The sequence below is a fragment of the Mastigoproctus giganteus genome, chromosome 4 (assembly GCF_048544385.1).
Source record: "Mastigoproctus giganteus isolate SK-2022 chromosome 4, ASM4854438v1, whole genome shotgun sequence".
Lineage (NCBI taxonomy): Eukaryota > Metazoa > Arthropoda > Arachnida > Uropygi > Thelyphonidae > Mastigoproctus > Mastigoproctus giganteus.
Window position 1 is genome coordinate 63,220,029 of NC_143578.1, and position 22,728 is coordinate 63,242,756.

General features: G+C 38.3%; 1 protein-coding gene across 1 annotated transcript; it reads left to right on the forward strand.

Annotated features, from left to right (window-relative positions):
• The first annotated feature begins 1,870 nt into the window (after positions 1–1,870).
• LOC150086787 (uncharacterized) lies at positions 1,871–3,805 on the forward strand. Its single transcript, XM_090371580.1, has one exon. The coding sequence runs from the start codon at positions 2,209–2,211 to the stop codon at positions 3,322–3,324; it is 1,116 nt and encodes a 371-aa protein (XP_090227706.1). The 5' UTR covers positions 1,871–2,208; the 3' UTR covers positions 3,325–3,805.
• The last annotated feature ends 18,923 nt before the right edge of the window (positions 3,806–22,728 follow it).

Below are 22,728 nucleotides of genomic sequence, written 5' to 3' on the forward strand. Positions count from 1 at the left end.
TAAAACTCAGAAATGAGAGCTGGCATTTCGAAGTTGTCCATTTTACCAGCCAAACAGTTCAAATGGGTTGTTTTTGCTATAGGATGTTAAAAGCATCGGTGACTAAGGACATATTGCCCAATGTATAATGTCTGTAAATTGCGTGTTCTGTGGTCGACTTTCTATTTGTTGGATGAAAAACCAGAGTTTCTAGGAGGACAAAACCATGTTACTATCGCATGAAAGCGACTAACTCGGCCACGTTGTGAAAAATGGCTATAAAAATTCCTCGCGTCATTGACGGGACTCGAACCCAGGTCTTTTCCACCCAATTTGGGAAGGATGGCGATTCTACCAACTGTGCTATCCACGAGGGCGTGGAAGATGCCTGGTAACAGTGTCTGGTTAAGGATTGTTTAACAATCAATGGAGGTAAATGTGGGACAGTAAGTTTTGTTTTTCACACAGGCTAAGTAATATTTCTCGCATACTATTAATAAAAAAGCGGTTTAAAGAGTATACAGTGTGAAAGCTATCATATTCACATTAAAAGCTCTGCTTTCCTTGATCGCCCGACACAATGTGTCCAAAAGTGAAATGGGAGTTGAAATAAATCGGTCATGGTACAAGTAAAAAGACAATCTAACGAACTGGATCGGATAACATAAACGTTCTTTCAAATAAGTGTGGCGATCGTATAAAATACTTCGAAAATGGCCACCTTTATTTCTAATTTGGAATTCAAACTGCTCTCTTTGTCACCTAATATATTTTAAAAAATGCAAAGTGGCACCATTTGGACAATTTTGTAAATGAAGGGAAATGGACGCAGACCACACCCTAGTAGAGGAACCAAATGGCTGAATGCCCATTTCAACGTCGCAAGGTCACGAAGGCAACTCAAGGAAACACAAAATGTGTCACGAAGAGCAACTTTGATGAAATGATCCCTGACACTTAGACCTGTCATGCAATTGTGGCAATATTGAGAATGATTCAAGCTTGTTTATCAATATAGGCGTCTGAGGTAAAGCGAAAGTTATCTCAACAAAATCTGATCCCACAGTTGTCACTCATTTGGAGAAGACTCGAACCCAGATTGCTCCAAAGTCTGGGTTCGATTTTCCGCGTCTGGGATTTCTTGTACCTAATGTGCATTATCTAGCTTGTTATAGAAATTGGTTGAAGTGGTAAAACAGGATCTGTTTTACCACTTTAAAGTAAACTGGTAAAACTTTACTTTAACTAAAACCACTTTTTAAGTAAAAAGGATCATGCGCAAAATTCTATAGATTGAAGCATCTTCATTTTCTCTTCCTACTTAAGGAATTGCTCTTCTTTATAAAAAAGTTTTTTTTTATCGACTGGTCACTTAAAAAACGTCTTAAGAGGATATCAAAAGTTAGGATTTCTTCGCACTAAGTCTGGTGCAGTGGACTAATCAAACAACGTGTCTCCTAAAGCGAAATGAACAAAAAAAGGTTTGGTGAAGAACCAGATTCAATAAGCTAAAAACAGCTGTATAGAATCAGAGTAAGCCCAGTGAAGACAACATCTTAAGAATGGATTGAGCAGTGTCCTTTGAAGGTCTGATGAGCAGCGATGACAATCTTATCACCAGTTAAAAAAAGTGTCTAAATAGCAAACGTCTAAGAATGAGTTGAATAACTCTTTAAGAAAGGGACTGACAGAACATTATCTTCATCATATCTTTCCTATAAATTAAACTTCACGCCGTGTTTGGGGGACATCAGTACTATCGATAAGTAATTGTATTCTCCGCACTTTAGACATGCAGCTGATTGGCTCACGTCCGTCCGCGTCAACAATGAGGAGGAAATTTGATAAACTTAAGCAATATAAAGCATGTCGGTTAGTGCCAGGCGCGTTCGTTCATTTCTTTCCCCTTCGGTTAACCCTGTAGACGATCGTGTCTCGCAGTTTTCAACGGACGCCGGTCAGTTTTCGGTGTCCGGTCTTTTGTTTTTGAACTCGAAACAGCGCAGGAAGTTAAAAGGGGGCCTTAAGCCCAAATGGCTTACCGGAATTCGCTAATTGACTGGGAACAAGAGCATTCACCAGCGTCTAGCACGTGCTATGCTCGTTTAGAAGATAGAGCAATTTCCATGGTTTCCTATTCGTACTTTCCGCAGCAGGAGGTGAGTTATGTGCACGTTTATTTATTCGATGATGCATAGAAAGTTTTAGCTCAATAATAACTACGTCACCATGATGGAAGATTTCCTGCCCCTGTGTTCTAGTCTAGAGCGGGAAAGCTGGACGCTGCAGAAGTTGAACTCTTCGGATGATGACAGTGACATCAGCATTGGAAGCATTCCCTTTTGGGAAGACTGGAGTCCAGACTCGTTTCAGGTAGATGATTATCTCGAATGCTTGATTTCGTCTATTCCAGGGGAAATACCAGTAATAACGGCTCTCTCCGGGTCAGATGACCAAATATTCGGTTCTCAGGACCCTCTGTTGGGGTCTTCTAGTGTTGAATATTCATCAAATAGCTGGGAAACTCCCTCACCTTCGCCCAATTTCATTCTTCCAGACTCTGGTTTTCAGAGACCACCCAGTGACTTTAATGCAATCAGAAACAGAGAAGAAATTTCGGGGAATTGGAATCCAGCAACTCCAACCCAACAACCCTCCACCTCTGCCGAACACTCTGCTACTGTAACTACAATAGACCAGGACTTGGTTGTTCTAGGAGTTGATCTAAAAGCTCTAAATGCCACCTTCAAGGAAGAAAATCAGTCTAATGTGTATGCAAATGGCTTAAAGAACAATTTAGGGTATCCTAAGAGAGGCTACAACTTACCTGTTAATGCTCCTATGCCGGCTCCTTCGCTAACCAGGAGAAATCAAATGGCTGGTGTTTCTCTTCTGGCTCCTCCACCAATTCTTAAGCCTAACGGTGTACCTACGATGCCCACAGTGACTGTTCGCAGAGGCGGAGGTAGACAATCGGCCAAAGATGAAGAGAAGATCTTTTGTTGTACCTACCAGGGATGTAATAAGGTATACTCCAAGAGTTCTCATCTGAAAGCTCACCTTAGACGTCATACCGGAGAGAAGCCATTCGCCTGTCAGTGGCCAGGATGCGGATGGAGGTTTTCGCGTTCTGATGAGCTCGCGCGACACAAACGCTCCCATTCTGGCATCAAACCGTACCGCTGTGAGATTTGCGAGAAGCGATTTTCAAGGTCAGACCACTTAGCGAAACACCTAAAGGTTCATCGTCGTGATAAAGTCATTAATATGGTTTCTGGAAACCCACCTAATTACCGGGGCAATGCAGTCCCACAAGTAACCATCGCTGCATCCACAGGTTTCTGAAGTCGCCTCTTCCGTCCCGACATGAAGTCATTTCAAAGGTCACTGAAGATCTCCTACAAGGCCCGGAATTTTCATCGCTTTATTTAAGACAATCGTGCAAAGAATAGTGCTGTATTTTCTGTTTTCAACCAACTTAAGGACAATGACGTGTTCTGACACAATCGGCAAGTGTTTGCAGGTGTCGCTATCATCATTCCATGCTTCCTAACTGAACTCTACCTTTTCCAGTGCTTTCAGATACCAAAAGACATTTTATCTGTGACACGTGAAGCGGTGATTGGACCTTAAAGGACTTGAACATTTCCGGCAAGCAGAGGCTTAACAATGAGTGACATTAGGTGTCCTTGATAGGCAAGAACAAACAAAGATACCATCTTGCACTTTGTTTTTAAGACATTTAAAGAAATCCGCATTTTGGGTTCTCATCTGTTGCCTGGTAACGATAAAACTGTGTCCTCTGATACCAGTAAGTATTTGTGGTGTGCGTAAATCATAATGATCTGAAGCGTACATCTTTTGTTTCCATTCTGTACGCTTTTATCTACAAAAGCTAGTTTAATTGACGAAGTTATTAAATAATAATTACGTCATCCAGTAATTTTACCAACTGGTCAGTGGATGTTAAAGTTATTTTTTGTGAATTAAAAAAAAAACCTAAACTTAAAAGAAATTTGATTGATGGACTCCCTGTTTTACTTTGTGCACATCGTAAGTTAAATTGCAAGATATACGACGTCATAAAAAATTATAAGACTCGCGCATGCGTAGTTTATGTTTCCAATACAAACTCATTAGAAGAAAACACAGATTTCGACGATTATAATTTTCATTTTTCTCGCCAGATATTTATTGTTTTTTTTTGGACTAATATCGCAGGAAGATTGCTAGATTTGTCTGGTAAGCGATGAGCAACGCTTAACTTCAGTTATTCTTTTCTTAAAGATACAAAAACAATTTGAATATAACCAGATGTACTAAGCAGTAATTATCTGTTTTCTTCTCACAATCCTTGCATTTCATTATTGGTGATAATCACCTTTTCAACGTATCATTTATGCATCTGATAGAAAATTAATTCCAAAGCCTGAGTATTTTAAACTCTTTCTCCAATGACGTTGGCAGGGACCCAAATGTTTTAACGGATTCTTTTATCTTGTCATAAGAAATTGTGCAGAAGCAATCTTGGTGTCCATATTAATGGACAAGGATAATAAGAATGCACGTGTGCACCCTTGAATCTTTAAAATTGGCTACGCAGTTTGGTACTTTCACTATAGGCTCTCTTAACTGCAACTTTTCAGGTTGGGAACTTAGCAGGTTGACCAACGCGAAGTTGAATGGTACACTCGTTTGAATTTAGCGTGGTTCGAGTTCGTGTGACTGCTAAATACGTTTTATGATAATATTTTTGTCAATTTAAACGTTCTAATGTGAACACGATGATAAGCGAGATATCCTACCTTACAAATAAAATGATTTAAATAAATATCATGAACTGATTTGCTAGCTGTAGTTAATTTAGGAGACTTCATTTACTCCAATGCAATCTGCAGCGTTCAGTATCAGTGCTGTTAAAGTGTGTGGTAACTGAAAAAGTCGATAGCTGCCTGCTTCCCTTGACTTTTATCTCATAAAGGAAGTTGGGTCATTTCAACTTCCGTCTTCGATTTGTATTGTACTCGATAAACACACACGTCAACGTTTTTATTGTGGCTGTTACAACATTTTCTATCCAATTATTCAACTTCGTTAAAAACTAAACTAATTATTCGATGGAAGAGAGTTATAAATGAGGTAGCGTGTCTGGTTACGATGATCAACGTCTCTGCATGGTTGTAAAGTTGATGATTACTTTATCAGCTGGATTCAGTCAAAGAACAGACCATTTAAAGGAAGCTACCAGTATTGCTGAATACAGAAGTTTACTTTTATACGTTGTGATAAAATTCTAAAAACGACCCCGAGGTGGCCAAAGGTTTTTCAGTTGAATATTATGTGCACTCTGGCCTCTGATGATGTGGTAGTAGTGGCACTCGCTTCTTGTACACTTTAAATAAAAAGCTCAATTAATAACTGAATAAATTTACACTCTGTCCAAAATAAATAGAGGTATGTATCACACGATAAATTCGACCATGAATAACTCATGCTTTCTCTGGATCACTAATGCAATCTAAAATTTCCTTTCAGAGAACAAAAGGAAATTTTTCTTTTCCTTTCTGAGAATGGTCGTTCATTGAAATAGCATTTTCAGAAAGGAAGGACCTGTGTAGATGCATATTGCCCGTTTCCAGATTTATGGATTCCTCTGATGCGCACCGGTGTATGTCCTGAAAGAGGTGAGAGTTTATGATAACATAAGATATAGGTTCACTTGAACGGTAAGTTTTTCCCTTCACGAGATCATCCTCTGTTTTAAACCACTTTCAGAAGGCAACTTCGAGACAACATATCGTTCTTTTTTGCCAGAAACACAATGAAAAGAAGAATCACACATTACACATAATCGCAGTCAATTACATGTCATAATTAGTACAGATGATGAACAGAATAATAGAAGGACCTACCAAAATCAGTTAATATGGTGTTGGGAAAGTTTATGCAACCAGGATGGCATGGAGTCCACCAGGTCTGAGACTAACATACAGAGATCTGGCTTGAGAATACTCTGTTTCCTTGAAAAAATTTACCATTAAACCCCCTCCTCTCCAGTACCAGACTTTGCATCTTGTTGGAAACAGGAATAAACTCCGAGTCCCATGAGATAAGGGATAATGTTGTTTTGTAAAGCATCACGTTTAACTTTAGAAGTGGTTTTACCTTCAGTGAGAACTAGCTCAAGGATGCCAACAGTGAAAAAGACGCGTGATATTCTAAATCTTTGAGGATGCAAAGATTGCAAGTAACGATACCAGGATTTCCTTAAGTTCAATATCTAGCATTAAATTTGTTGCAAAATAGCACACTTCTGTTCAGGTATATATATCTAGCATAAGTTAAAATGGTAGATTTTTGTTACTCGCGTTACTGTGCAACAGGACGTATTTATGTTTTGTGAGAAACGTTGCCAGTTTTAGAAGAAAAAGAAGAACTCTTTATTGGTCTCAAGGCGCGCCGCCGTACACAACACCCTTCACGGCTACAAGCCAGGGGTTTAAATGAAAAGATAATACAACACGATAAACAGGAATGAGGGAGAAAAAAACTCGCATTATTATTACTAATTATACAACCGTATGATTAAAGATTGAAGTGCAAAAATTGAAAAATGTATACGTATGAAAATATATACAACAGCGTGTTAGGAAGTAAGATTATTTTCTAGGGAGAAGTCCTTTTATAGTATAGAACAGTCATCTGAGCAGGCGCAGAAAGGTTAGAACACTGCAGTGATGGAGAGGTCCTCGGGAGAAGGTTCCCGACTATGTGATATGGGTCTGAGAAGGAAGTCGATGGAGTAAGTTCAGCCTATATTTAAAGTAATAGTATTCGCAATACACTGCAAGGAAGCCACAGGCTGTTGCCACTGGCAAAAAAAAAAAACAATTTTTTCTCATACAGGTAAGTATCCAGTTGCCCTTTGAATTTATTCAAACTGTCAGCCTCAACTGCCTGCAATTTGTTCAAGCTATCAACGATTCCCCGATTAAAAGAAAACTGTCTAATATAAACCTCAAGCCCTGTAATTTTGATTTATGATCAACAGTTCTGGAATTCTTTATAACAGTGGGAATTCCACCTTCATTCATTTTATTAATCCCTCTCAGAGCCTTGTAAACCTCAATCAGGTCATCATCTCTGAGGAGATGATGACCTGATTGAGATCACCTCATCATCTCTGAGGAGCGCAGTTGGCAAGCTCTGTAGCCCACATAATCGGAGTCGTTCCTCATATGGTCGTCCTTCTGCCATTCGAATTACCCGTCTTTGAACAATTCCAAGAAGCTCAATGTCTTTTTCAGATGAGAACTCTATACTTGAACACAGGATCTCTGCAGGATAGCGTTTGATAAATCATTAATAGGACACCATGGGCTTTCCTGGCTGCCAGTTTACTGTTCAGAAAACTTCATATCTGCCCGTATTGTAACTCCCAGATTCCTTTCTTCCTCCACTGTTTTTAATTCAACTCCACCAAGTGTATAATTTATTTGTGGGTGGGTTGCTATTCCATAAGTGTAAGACCTTGCATTTAGCAGCATTAAAACATAGCTGCCGCTTCTCTGACCGTTTTTAAAGTCTGTTCAAGGCATCCTGAAGAAGCGCTGCTTGGCACTGATCATTAACAATTCTGCCCATCTTTACGTCATCTGCAAATTTTGACATCACTCCTTGTATCCCTTCGTCGATATCATTTACGAAAATGAGAATTTTTTATGGGCTGAGAACTGACGTCGCGCTCCAAGGAGTTAAGTTATCTGATCGGTTCCAACCCATGCAAATGGGTTGGAACTGATCAGATAACTTTAACCAGTTTGGATCTATGGCCGCATTCGGCTCTGACAGGACTCCTCAGTTTATGCTGAAATAACTCATTTATGGAAGCATCTAGGTGAGGTTTTACCTCCTCTTCTTTTGTTCCTAATAAAAAGCTCCCTAGCTAGGGGGAAGGCAGTTCTGTCCGAGGGTGAACTGGAGTTTTTCCCCCTCTTGTGCATGCCTTGTGTTTATTATAACATTAATCAAACTAATATCGTCGATGTCAATCAGGAAGTTGTTCACCAAGAAAAAAGGAAGATAAATGCCATTTGAATGACATTTTATCTTTAAAAACGTCAGAGCTAGTGGTACTTAATATCTTCCTCTTCATTTTGGAATCTGTACTTTGCCTACATTAGGAATTATTACCAATGTATAAAATCCTTTCAGTCAATTTTTCTATTTGACCAAATAAAAATACAACAAAATGCTTACATTGTCTTAATTTTCTCATATTAGAGCAATTTTAAATCGAATTACTTAGTATTGCACTAGAATTGTTTTTATTTAAGAATAGTGCAACACCAAGGCAACTCGTTGTGAAGAGCTCTGAGAGGAGTTAAACCACGTGACAGAACTTTTGTCGCTTATACTTAGGCCAATAATTTTTGTTTGTTTGTTTGTTTGCTTTCAGCATTGTCTATTCATAAATACACTCACTTTATGGGATTAATTTCAGCTTTAATAGTGTTGCTTATAAAAAGATTCCCAGTCTAAACATTAGTTTATAATCTGACATCGTTAAAACCAGATGTCCAGCCTTTGAGTCCAAAATATATGATTACGTTAACACATTGTATAATTATTATTGTATAATTTTATTATACAATAATAATTCAGTATGCAGTACTCAAAATATGGCCTGGCCGTTGCCTTAAAGAAGGGGATAACCACCTCCTTATCCCTGCTAGCAAAATTACGCTATATCATTGACAAACGACTAGCTCTGGCATCCCGTCTGCATTGCTCAGAAAACTTCATATCTGACTGCACAATTATCCCAAGGTCATTTTCATTATCCACTACCCTGAGTGCACCCATCTTAGATTTTCCACCTGCTCAACCTTTCTAGATCCTGTTGCAGTAGTATACTGTTATTACTGTCATTAACAACCCTGCCAACCTTTGTATCATCCTCAAACTTGGACATTAAGCCTGAAATGTTCAAAATCGATTCAGAATAAAATAATTCTTCCTGCCCTATATTTAACCTAAAAGCATCGCTGGTGCTCTTCAGAAACGAATGTAAATTAATTTTATTTGAATTAATAAAACAAATAGAGGCGATAAACACTGCCCTTGTACTCGTATATTTGGCTTTACGTTCGTTTCAGAAGAACACCGATGATATTTTAGGCTAAATCACGGTTGGGAAACAACTTGAACAAAAAAAAAGCAGTTGATTAAGCACAATTTAATCGAATTCAAAAATTTCATCTCCAAACTAACAAGAAAAGTTCAGACGACAAATAACCTAATCTAAAAGTAAGCGAATAGACCCCAGTGCCTATTAACTTTAACATCCTATACATATAATAATTTTATTGCAAAAATAAAATATAACTACTACAACTATGAATCCTAGAGGGAGTGAAACTTAACACAGAATTGCCACGTACGATCTTGGAATCCTCCATTGAATAAAGGTCCACGGATTCATGGAATCATCTTGTACAATAAAGAGATCGAACGTGGTCTTAACCTTTCAGAAATCCCACTTCTTGATTGATGGCATTCCAATATTAGCCAATAAACACGTCCCAGTGTACACTGTTGATAGTCCATGGGAATAGAAAGCAGCAGTGGTTGAGCGGCTGCTTTCTATGGTTAAAAACAACAGATAAAGAAAATTGTTAATCCTTAGTAATACTAATATTGCGATACTGGACATGCGCTAGAGATATGTGGTCATATTTGCATAATTACATATTCAACTTTCTTCCACCAGATGCGAGATGACTGTTAAGGCCACGAACAGAAAGTGATGGAAATTATCCTGACAAGATAGTGTTCATTAAAGATCTTAACTCGTGGGCCAATTTGTGGTGGAGCACCCTCGTGCTTGAAGTTAACTTTCCTCTTCCCCTATTGCTCTTGAAAAGCAGGTTTGAGCTACGAGCCAGTTGTCTCGTAATGTCATGAATGGCACCATGGGGCCTTATACGAAATGGCAAGCGTTTTGTGAACACTCTTCGCTACTGGATACAGGCACCTCAAGATGCTCATGCACCAGTAATACCCTTTAGATTTCTGCTCTTCTACTTCGAGGAAGACTTCAGCAACAGTTTTCAAACTGGTAATTGGTCGTCCTTTATGCTGTCCATTGCATGAGCATACTGTGGCCTCAGAAAGACCTGATTTCTCTGATGAGAACAATTGATGAGGTCATTAGGGACAATTAATGCATCAAATTGTCTTAATATTGACTTTAAAACGGATAATCAAAATCTTCCATCAGACCCACAAATTTGACATTATTGCAAAAGCAGAATACAGATCAACCAATCCACAAACTATTGTGGTCAGCTTTTCGTAAATAAACATTATTAAAATTTTAAAATGGTGTATTAAATCTTTTAAAAACTTTCATTGAAGTCTTTAATTCTTAATATCTAAATATTTCTGATATTATTAGAATACTTAATGTATTCTAATAATTATCGATATTAATAAAGCGTCATGTTTATTAAACTCTTGCAACGAAATAATAAATATTCAGAAAATTGTGAATATTTATTATTTATTTACTATTATTTATTATTCTGAATATACCATTCGAAACAGTATTATGTATTTATATCTCAGAAAATAAAGACACGTTTCAACAAATTTGTGGAGACTAATATATTTATTGTATATTTAAGAATAAATTTTATTGTATACTTATCGATTATCTATAAATATCAATATATACTTTCTAAATGTTATCAAGATTAATCAAAAAATCAGCTGATCAATGGCGGATGATTAAACTATCGATGGAGCTTTCCATTAACTAGAACCGAATAAAATATTAAATAATTCAGCTACTTGGAAAATTGCAGTTTTAATGGTTAAGGCACGCGTTTTAATTGGAGGAAAAGAAACTATGGCAGTTCAAGACGCTCCATGGCATCTGTCAACTGGTGGATAGCAAAGGGAGGGAGAGTACATTACGATCATGGAACGTCTTATCTAATAGATTAGAAAAAGATTGCACAGAGTTACAGAGCCAGGAAAATTACTGAAGCCTACAACAATTAGTTGATCTGTAATAGACCACAGAAAATTCCAGGTTTGCAAAGGCTGAGTAGGAGAAATCACTAGAAGAGTGGCGACAAGGAGTTTTTAATGTGTGAATACAAAGAGGATTACAAAGAGGATACAAAGATCTAATAAATAATCACAGATGATTATTTATTAGAAAAATATTTCTGGGCTAAATGCAAGTAAGGCTCGTGGAATTGGTTACAAATACTCAGTAATTCGAAGGAAGGCAGCGAGACATTGCATTGAACCACCATTAAGGTTAATTATGAGGGTGTCAGTGGATTCGGGATAGGATCGTTAATGGCGTCTAAGAGTGAAATGGCCAACTACAAACCGGTCAGCCTGACTTCAGTGATAGCAGAAAATCATGGAGGAATGATAAATTCCTTGTTGAATTTCATCAAAACCTTTGACTTAGTCCAGCAAGAAGAGTTACACTATAAGCTGAAACATATTGGTACCAAGGGTAAGATAAAATGGATTGCAGGGTGGTTCCAGAGCAAGGGGCAGACAGCCGTTATTAATGATTGCTCTACAGTTGGTCTAAGGTTAGAAGTATGGTCCCCAAGAATCAGTATTGGGATCGCTGTCGTTTCTGATTTTCACAAATGACATCAATAAGGGGACAAAAGTGTGATGTCTAAACTTGAAGATAATGTTAAACTTGGAAGAGTGGTTAACGATCACCGTCAAGGAGAGCTCCTTCAGGATGACTTGGATAAGATTCAGGATGCTATACAATTGGTGGGTTAAATTTAACTTAGTAGAGGAAGAAAGAGATTTGGGAGTTTAAATACGTTTGGACATGAAGTTCTCCGAGCAGAGTAGATATGCGGTAATGAAAGCGCATGGTGTTCTATCGATAATTTGTCGAACACTTACTTGTAGAGATAGCGAGGTCATAATCTCACTGTATAAGGCAACTCTAAGACCGCATTTGTAATTATGTGTCCAAATATGGAGACAGCACCTGGAAAAAGAACATTGAGCTTCTTTAGAAGGTCTAAAGTCGGGAAACCCGCTTGGTGAAACTTGAAAAAAAAGTCAACCCCATCCTAGGAGAAAAGACTTCGATTGGTAACCAGGCAACTTAGACCAGACCTAATTGAAGTCTATAAGGCTCTGACAGGGGACAGCAAATTGAATGAAAGAGAAATTTTCATTGTTGTGTGCTTTTATCCGGAAAGTTTTTAATTAGTGAAATAAGGTGGCTTCCGGTTAGTCGAGACTGATGGGTTGAGGAAATTCCAAGATCAACTGAATGGATACATAAGATGCGTATCTAGTAATATTAATACATTAAATGTAGAGCTGGGTGGATTCAACAATAAAATCAATTACCACAAAGAACTATGAGCAATATGGCAAGAAAAACAATCCATAAAGCTTTAGCTGCTTTGTGGATTATCAAACAGGGGGGTCAAGGGATTGAATGACCCAGTAGCAATCTATATCTCCTCTGTATGATCTTCTAAATCCTTCAGCCCACCATACTTTAAAAACTACCTCAATATAGAATACGAGATTTGTCGACTACGATTTAGAAGCGGTAAATTATTTGAGCACAGGGTGGCCAGTATGTAATGATTTCAAACTCAACAAAACTCGATAGCCTCTTGAGAAAAATTCTATACTTTAAAAACTGTGACTATATTTCAATTACTTCATCGACAGGGCAGATTATCTACCATGGTCAAAATAAAATCAACAACACTCCATTCATGTTTGACCATACTGGGACCATGCAATCTCTCCTCCCCTTATATATGATTCAAACTCAAGCGTTTTGCACGCACACAATGGAAACGCCAAGTCAAGCAACCAGTGGCCCTCAACCTATCTTCAGCGGATCGTTTATTTTCCATAACGGAACATAGTTTGTCTTCTCTTCGCTGTTAACAACCATCACCATCCTGCTCGCAAAAGAACCAAAGTTTCTAAAGCGATGCAAGACTATTATTAATAACATCGCCGGGTCTTTGGACAGTATCTTCTGCTCCCTCATGTGTTATACCAACAGTTGTGTTGGATATCCTAATACTTTTACAAAGCAGTGCATTTCTATTAGACATTACTTTCAAGATTCTAAACATTACACGTCGAATACTAGAAATTCGTAACCCAATCTTCATAAACAACATTAGCGTATTAATCACCAACACTACGCAACAAACTTCCAATTCAGGTCACTCCTCGCGAGGAAGGGGGGAGGTCATATTTCAGGCGTGACGCAATGCTTTCTCTTAATGCGAGCATTAAATTACTACAGCCATTAATCTTGCTCGGTTAATTAATTATACAAAGTTCATAAAATGCTTGGCACCCCCCTCCGCTCCCCAGCTTCTATTTCTCTTTCCTAAATCACCCACATCCATCTGGATACGCATTTCTGCTGTCAGCATCGATTCTCATTTCCCTTTTTATTTCTTTAATTCCTTTCGTTATATTTCTTAATCTGGTTCTAAAAAATAGGTTAAAAGTAGAATAAAATCAGTTCTAAGTGAAAAGGGAAGAGATGATACTTCAAGGTTTGTTTTCCTAACGACTAACCTGCGTATAATCAATAACATCTGCAGGCATTTCATTGCCGAAATAATCTAATGTACGAAGATAAAGCATTCGGTAATCCTGTGGAATGTCATCTTTGCTATTTCATTGTCTTCCAGGAGACAATCGATCATGGTAATACAGAAGCACCATCACAGTAGCTTATCTGAAAACAAACAATCTATTGCAGTGGCATTTATATCAAAGCTCTTCCTCGTGATCAGGCTACACAATGAAAGTGAACTGATTACTGTCAGAATCTTATAAGATGCAGTGCCTTTTAATGCTCAGTGCACAAATCAGTAATCTCGTTATTACTTTTTAAACATTTTGGAAAACGATTTAGTTATTACGCTTTAAGTTTAACACCTTTTAAGTTTAATAAATAATTTAAATCGGAAAAGACCAGGGTTTGAGATCACTGGTTGGAAAAAGCTTCCCACCAGGAGGGAAGGGATGTTATCCCCATAGATTTATAAGCATTCGGGCTTCGTCTAAACAACCCCAACTGCAAACGAAAAACATTCTCTCTCGTACATAAACAAGAGCAGACCAGACTGGAGGTTACCTATCTGCAACCTTTCATTCGAGGATGATAAAGAAGGGCATTGTTTTAAATTTTGTATCAGATATTAACAATCTGCTTGATAAGAAACGGCACCAAGGAGACTGCATTGTCATGATCGTTTTAATAATTATAATTTCCATTTAGGCACGTGTGATAACATTATATCCCAAGGTCATAGTGGTATATCATGAATTGTCGAAACCGATGCTGCAAACATACAGAGGAAACTTGTTTTCTTGGTAGCTATTGCCCATTTAGATCTCACCCCAAGAACCATTGGCTTATATACCGAATGATCACTGAATTATGACCACCCCTATGAAAACTGAATGCGACTCGTTGACCACGTGAGGTACGAGAGTGCGCAGTTAGTCGACCTACCTAGCATAGATAAGGTGTCAGTGGTTCAGTAGGTAGTATAATTTCGAGAGAGATGGGTAAAAGGAACAATTTATCGGACTTTGATAAAGGACAGATTGTGGGAGCTCGACGAGCTGGTGCCTCGGTTTTCCAAACGGCTGAACTGGTGGGGTGTTCGAGAGCCGCCATAGTTAAAGTGTACCAGGACTGGCGTAAAAATGATCAAACAACGACCCGACGGCAAAACTGCTTGATGTTAGAGGTGAACGCCGGGTCCGACGACTCGTACAGGCGAACAGGCGCAGCACTGTTGAAGAGTTGGCTACCCAATACACATTGGGCCAATCCGGAACAATATCTGGCATGACCATGCGTTGCTCGCTCGCACGTATGGGCTATACCAGCAGACGACCCATACGACATCTTCTCCTAACCAAGGTTCATCGGCGTGAAAGACTCCCCTGGTGCAAAGAGCATGCAAGTTGGACGTTAGAAGACTGGAAGGTGTGCTGGTCGGATGAGTCACGTTATTTACTCCACACCGTGGATGATCATGTACGGATTTGACGTCAACAACATGAGGCTCTTAATCCATCATGTATTGTATCAAAAGTGCAGGCTGGTGGAGGCGGTTGTATGGTGTGGGGCATGCTTCACTGGCAGGAATTTTGACCCTTGGTGCATGTGGAACAACGTATCACTGGTCTCCGCTATCGTCAACTGCTTGCCGACTGTGTACACCCCGCTATGTTACACTTTTTCCCGAATGGCGATGGTGTCTTCCAAGATGACAATGCGCCGAACCATCGGGTACTTGTTGTGCAGGAAAGGTTTGAGGCACACAGTTCTGACTTCCAGCATATCGATTGGCCTCCGAACTCCCCCGATATCAATCCCATAGAACACTTGTGGGACACTATGGAAAGGCATATCAGGCGTCTGGATACACCAATCACCTCCATTGCTAGCCGCATTGCATGCCAGCAAAACAAAAACTACACAGTTCACCAATCCATACCCTCCAAGAATTTGTCTAGTTCTTCCTTGAATTTATTCAACCCATCCACTTCTACAACAACAGATGGAAGACTGTTCCAACGATCAACCACTCGCTAACTTAACGCCAACATCATCACATCTAGCCTGCAACCATCCTTCCTCATCTTGAATTTATGCCCCTAAATATGCGTAGTCTCAGCAAGTGGAAGAATTCCATTAACATTCAGCTTAATCAATCGATTCAAAGCTTTAAAGATCTCAATCAGATCTTTCCGTAGGTGCCTGTTCTTGAGAGGCTGCAATTTTCATAGCTGAAGCCTTCTAGGTCTCTTACCTAGAAGGCTTCAGCTATGAAGACCTCTGAACCGTTCCAGGAGATCTCCATCCTTCCTAAAGTGATGCCTCTAGACCTGTATACAGCACTGAAGATGCCTTATCACTTACGAAGAATAAGGCCTAACCATGGCCTTATACAAAGGGATAATCACCTCCTTATCTCTGCTAGGAAAGTTTCTGTATACCATTGACAAAACCCCAAAGCTGTTTTGGCCCCACGTCTGCACTGCTCAAGAATTTCATATCTGAATGCACAAGTACCCCCAGGTCTTTTTCATTTTCCACTACCCTGAGTGTACTACCACACTGTTGATAAGCTACTCTGGGGTTACTGCTACCTATGTGCAATACCTTGCATTTGTCAATGTTAAACTTAAATTGCCATTTCTCAGCCCATCGACACAATTCTCATAGAAATTGTTGCAGTAGCTTACCCTGATTACTGTCGTTAGCACCCTGCCAACCTTTGTATCATCTGCAAACTTAGACATTAAACCTGATATACCTTCACCAATATCACTGATAAATAATAAAAACAACAATGGGCCCAGCATTGAACCCTGGGGGACTCCACCGATAACAGTAGTCTACGAAGAGCAGTGCCCATTGATAGCCACCCTCTGTCTTCTTCCGCTTAACCATTCCTTTATTGATAGCAGTAGCTTGTCCTTAATGGCACATTGCTCCAGTTTATGCAGCAGTTTTTATGTGCAACAGTATCAAAATCCTCCCTGAAATTCAAGTAAATAATGTCAAAAATTTATTTTGCATCTAGTTCCTTGGTCACTGCATCATTATAACCTATCAATTTGGTTAGACAAGGCCCCCCTCTTAACAAATCCATGCTGTGATTGCAGTATAATTGCATGCCTGTCTAGATGGTTCTGCAGTTCTTCTTTAACCAGTGATTCCATTATTTTCTGCGGAATAGATGTTAAGCTAACTGATCTATACTCATGTCGCCTTTTGATCCCCTTTTTGAACTGGGGTTACATTCATACATCTCCGGTCCATAAGTACCTCTCTTGAATCCAAGTATGCCCTTATAATTGTGGCTAAGGGTTTGCTTACCTCTTTTTCTGTCTCCCTTAATATAATTATTAGATTCCATCCACCACCACAGCTGCCTTTTTTATGTCCATCTTCAACAATTTCTCCTCCACTTTCCTTTCAGTTATCACAAAATCATCTTCCCTAAAGAATCATTCTCTTCCCTAAAGAATTTTCCATGTACCTATTCAGTTTGTCTGCAACCTGAACAGGGTCCTCATCAGTTAACTCGTAGACATCAAAGTATCCCATGTGATTCAACCCCTTTCTTCTACTCTTAATATAAGTATAGAAGTCTTTGCTGTTTTTCTTTGCATTCTTTACCAGAGACTTCTTAGAATCTGCTCTAGATTGTCTAACCTCATTTATGACTTGATTACAGACTAATTCATATCTACCATAGGCCTCTGTATCACGTGATAAATTATACAATCTATGCACTTTTCTTCTCTGCCACGTGTCTAAATAGTTCATCTGATCCATTCAGGTCTAAATGGATGAACCTTGAACAATATTTCTTTGATGGTATGAAAAGTCTAGTAGCTTCTTTGATAACTTCCTTGAATACTTCTCATTTAGCAATAGATGGTGTTACCAACAGATACTGTTGGTAACTCCATCAGCTAGTTCAACTGTACGGAATTTAAAATCTGTCTGAAACCACTGTAGTCACCCTTACGAAAGCAAGAGCCTCTCCCTTTACCCTTGACAGTTGTTATGTCTTTAATTAAATCCCACATCAGTACAATGTGATCGCTGCCACTCAGTCGGTCTTTTACCTGAAGATTCCTAATGCACGAAGAATCGCTGCTGATAACCAGATCAAGAGTATTGCTTCCTCTTGCTGCTTCTTCCAAGAAATCCACAAAAGTCTTACTAGTGTGTGGTGACCAACCCACAGATTTCAGTGAACATCTGAAAAGTTAAGATCCCCCATTATGAGACATTCTGATTTGCTGGTCCTCTCTATTTCGCTGTATAGCTTTCAGTTTTTCAGTTTGGTGTACCCATCACAGTCATTAGGCCTATAACACATTCCTACTCTCAGTTTTGTTTTTCCAGTGCTTACATCACACCAAACCGACTCAACATTGCACTCGTCATCCATGTCAACTCGATGCACTGCCTTAGATTTAATATGCTTCTTAACTAAGAGTTCCCTCCTCCACCTCTCCTATATACATTGGACTCCCCGTATTCCAATTCAGCATCACTTATGTCCTGCGTGACATTGAAAATTACCAAAGTTTAAAGAATTACAAGGAGATATTTTATATAGAGGCACTGAAAAAATAATGGCGATGTGGGAAATGGGTGAGAAGTCCAGATCCTTCTGGACCCGCTCTTCATCTTCAAATAAAATAATGAAACATTCACGAATTATATTTTCGTCTCTCAGCTCTCCAAAACGAGAACTTCAATCTTTCGTATCTCATACAAACGAAATGATATTTGATCAATATTAATTACAACCCCAGCAGCGCCACTTTTCAAGTATAGCAGAAGCAATATTATTACATATATCTACGTACGTTGTGCTACTAAGCGTTATGGGGCCTCTGTACTTAGGAACAAAACGTTTTTAGTCAAACAAATTAATTGTCTGTTAATATATCACCTAATATAACTTAAACAAGATAAAATGTACAAAAACTAACTGAAGAGTCAAAGCGGGAAACACACAAACAGTAAAATCAGGAAACCGATATGCTTGGCCATTGGCCACACTGCGATAAAGCCCATAAAAACCCCTCCAGTATCCGTCGGATTCAATCGCTTGCATTTCAACCCCTTGCCACGAGGATGTGACAAGTACTGAAACTAATCGAAGAGTGGTTGAGCACTTCATGAGGGGAAAATCACAAAAACACCACTCAGATTAAGTGCTGAAAACTGACGTTTCAAAACTGCACCTTCCAATTGTTTTGAGTTGTCACAAAAGGTCATAAAATCTTTCCAGAAATATTAAAAGTGATTCAACTCCATCCTGGAGCCAGGATTATTCTTGGACTCCGAATACACAGACGTTATTAATTTTATTACATTCAAATATTAAAGTTAAGTTCTGCAATTTTTATTTTAATGCATTCAAATGGAAAACAAAATTAATTAGCAAATATAACTTTGGATGAGTACTGTGGAGTTTTGTAGTTCACTAGTAATGGAGCCAGTTTTCAACTGTGGCTTTCCAATGACACCAAACAAATTTTCTGTTAACGTTTGGGCTGTTCGATGAAAAACTACACGAATGTAAATTCAAGTTTATTGTCGTGGTGCATCCAGTATCATTTAGGCCAACTTGTTGTTGCATTCATCGATTAAAATGGTCAGCCAATTCTGATGCAGTCGACAAAATTACCGATTTTTATCTGAGTAGTCAATATCACGTTCGTGATGTTGAACGATGTATAATTACTTCTTTATAGTGTGGTCTTCCAAATAGTTCTGAAGTGTTGGACCCATTTCGGCCGTCGTTCAATTCAATGCTGAAATAGTTTGGCAAAATATCGTCAATAAGTGAACACCTCCATCCTTTTCAACATCACATCTTTTGCTGAGTGATGGGAAATCCACTTAGGACACACTCCTCTCTGAAATCCTGAACCACAAATGATTGATTACATAGTATTACGTTTACATTGCATGGCAATAATTAGTCTGCACAGTCCTTTCAAAAAGGATCGTGTTTTCGCTATAATCTTATCCAATGAAGTGACAGATAGCTGTCACTGCAGCAAAAGGTCTTCGAGATCTGTTTTTCCTCGATGCTTGTTTCTCTCTGATCACATTTCTTCATCCGTCTAAGGACATTGCTGACAACAGTTGCCACTCCACCATACACATCAGTTAGCCTGTTATGGATGTCAAATAGCGGTACATCTCCCCTTTTTTACCTCATTATACTATCTGTAAAAATATTAGAAACCTTGTCCCACTAGCAGTGACACGATGTAAATGAAATGTATTAAAATAATACACGTATCGTATTAATGACCTCCACTTCCACAAAGTAACTGGACCTACTACTTTCTCCGAACGCATGGGAAAAGTTGCCTCATATTTAAAAAAAATTATCAGATCGCAGGTACCCTGAACCCTTAAGTTTTATCCATAATGAGATAGACGCTTTCAAGATGATAATGCCAATGTCCATCGTGCGAGATTTGTTCTGGGTTATTCAATGTTTGTTTTGTTGTAGGGTTTCAGGCGCTTCACCGACTTAGGCTATATTGCGCCATATATAATATGTCTGTAAATTGCTTATGTTCTGTTGTCGATTTGATGTTTGCTGGGACAAAAAATCCCAGCTTCCAGGAGGAAAATAATGCTACCCTCGCGTGAGATCGACTAACTCATCCACGTTGTAAAAAAGACCAATAAAAATTCGTCGCGTTATTGACAGGATTCGAACTCAGGTCTTTTTTCCGTCTGACGTGGGGAGGATAGTAATAATACTAACTGTGCTAACCGAAATGGCTGATTATTCAAGGAATATATGGTGAATTTAGTAAACTTCCTAATGTTCCTACTTTTCATATCTGAATATCGAAAATCTTTGGGCGCACTGGAACCTGGTATATTGACTTGCATCCACTACCATCATCGCTAAAGGAACCAGAATAAAAAAATTACACCTGATATTTTGTTAGCCAATAGTTGGATCCTTGCCAAATGGAATTCAACCTTATAATTCAGATCCTACAAGATAATGAAGTTCGGTTTCTAATATTTTCCCCGAACAATGTAGACTGGACATTCTTTTTAGTTGTCTTTGCGAAGACCACTTTCTTTCACTTCATCATTTCTATTACAGTTGGTATAATCAACGTCCTTCCCCACACCGAGTGGAAAAGATCTGAATTCGAATCCCGTCGATGACGGGAGGAATTTTTATGGGCCTTTTTCAAAACGTGACTGAAGTAGTCGGTCTCAGGTGAGGATAGCATGGTTTCTTCTTCCGGAAACTGGTATTTTTCATCCAGCAAATAGCAATCGACCACAGAATACACAATTTACAGACATATTACACTTATTAACTTTAAAATTACTGTAATAACGTACAGCAGCAAAACTGAAGAAAGTGAACGGAAATTTAAGAAAAATAACTTAAATATTATCTTATAATAATAATTTTATTTCGAATAATTCTATGATGAAATACAAAGTTTTTCCCAGCTATTGACGGCAGTAAATTCGGAACTACTTCAGGTATATTTACAACCAAAATGGAGGGATCTGTTTCTTGTGTCCAAAAAAATCCAAGAAAGCATTAACCACTAACTCGACGTCTATACAGTGGAGATTAAAGATTTCTAAATAATTCTAAGAGTGAAACAAATACATCAGTCGATTATACGATCTACGCAAGAAACGTAACACAGATTAAACGTTATCGATAACTTCAGAGTCCATTACAAGGTTCTGTGCTCCTTGGGCTCCATTTCAGGCAAGTGTTAAGTATCCTTTTACTTTTAAGAAGCTCCACTAACGACAGAGATATCTCCCTCGGTTCTTAAACAGCCCATCTTCTTCGTACATAGTATACATTTCTTCCTGCAGCGTGTCACATTAGACATGGCGATAAGTCTACATGAGGGTAAGTTGCTGGCTTGTGACGAGATAAAGATGTAAAAAAACCCTTTCCTTCTTCCTTATCCTCCCTCCATCACGATGGACAGCTAGAGAGAAGAGGGTTCATTTAAACGTGCAATTATTTAAAGTAAAAAAGTTAATTTTTACCTTCTGTGAATAACAACAGACACTTTCTTTTTCCATTATGTTTCAAATCTTAAATACAATCTAAATCTCTCTACACCATCTTATTACTGAAACATCCCATGAATAGAGCAGTATTGCAGCCGGTTTCATTGAGTTTAACCCCCATCATTGCTGGCAGTACCATCGCAATCGCAGTGAATGCTGGGAACGTTAAAAACGTGAAGGACGAAGGGACTTCAAAGAATTATCTATACAGATTATAATATTCTTGATAATATTCACGGCGGTTATCATTTTTATATTTTATTATTAATTATTCTCATTATTGATGAGTTAACCATGGACACGGACAGCCATAGATTACAATAAACAACAAGGGCTTTTGGGAGCGTGTAGTCTGTGACACCCAATGAAACTGAACTACGATGGCTGTCACAATTCAAACAAAGTATCAGCTGTAGGGTGAAGTGGCTCATGTACGGAAGTTTATCTTATATGCAAGAGGGTGCTCTAGAACTTTGGCATTGAGATAAAATGTGACTATTAAAAGGTATATAGTGGCAGTTTGATCAATTATTCTTTGGATTTCGTGAGTGAGGGACATTATTTATACAACTAAATCTTTCCATGGTGTGCCACGTAGTTACCATATTGTTTGACATTACCAGTCACTTTAGAGGGAAAAAAATCTAATTTATTTCAAAATAGCGTGTGGAACAGCAGCAGCGTTTTTGATGTTATCCATTGAATAAATGCGTCTAGGCTCAAATGGTTGACAATGGCAAAGAAGTGTACAACGGGTTCGAATCAGACTTCGTGAACTCAATTGCACAAGAACTTAAATGAACTCCTTAAGTGATTTTTGCGTAGACCATTTTCTTCCACACAATTGGATCAAAAATTAGAAAATGAAAGAACAAGTGAAAATTCATAAATCTACACTTTTCTTCTTTTGTCTATACAGACAAAAATATAAAATAAAATACCATTATATATTAAATAATATTAAAAATGTATAAAGTGGTTTATTTTATTATAATTATGCTTAATTTATTAAATAATATTATTAATAATAGATAATTAATAACAATTATTAT

Coding starts and splice junctions, on each gene's coding strand:
- LOC150086787 (XM_090371580.1), top strand. CDS start 2,209: ATGATGGAAGATTTCCTGCCCCTGTGTTCTAGTCTAGAGCGGGAAAGC.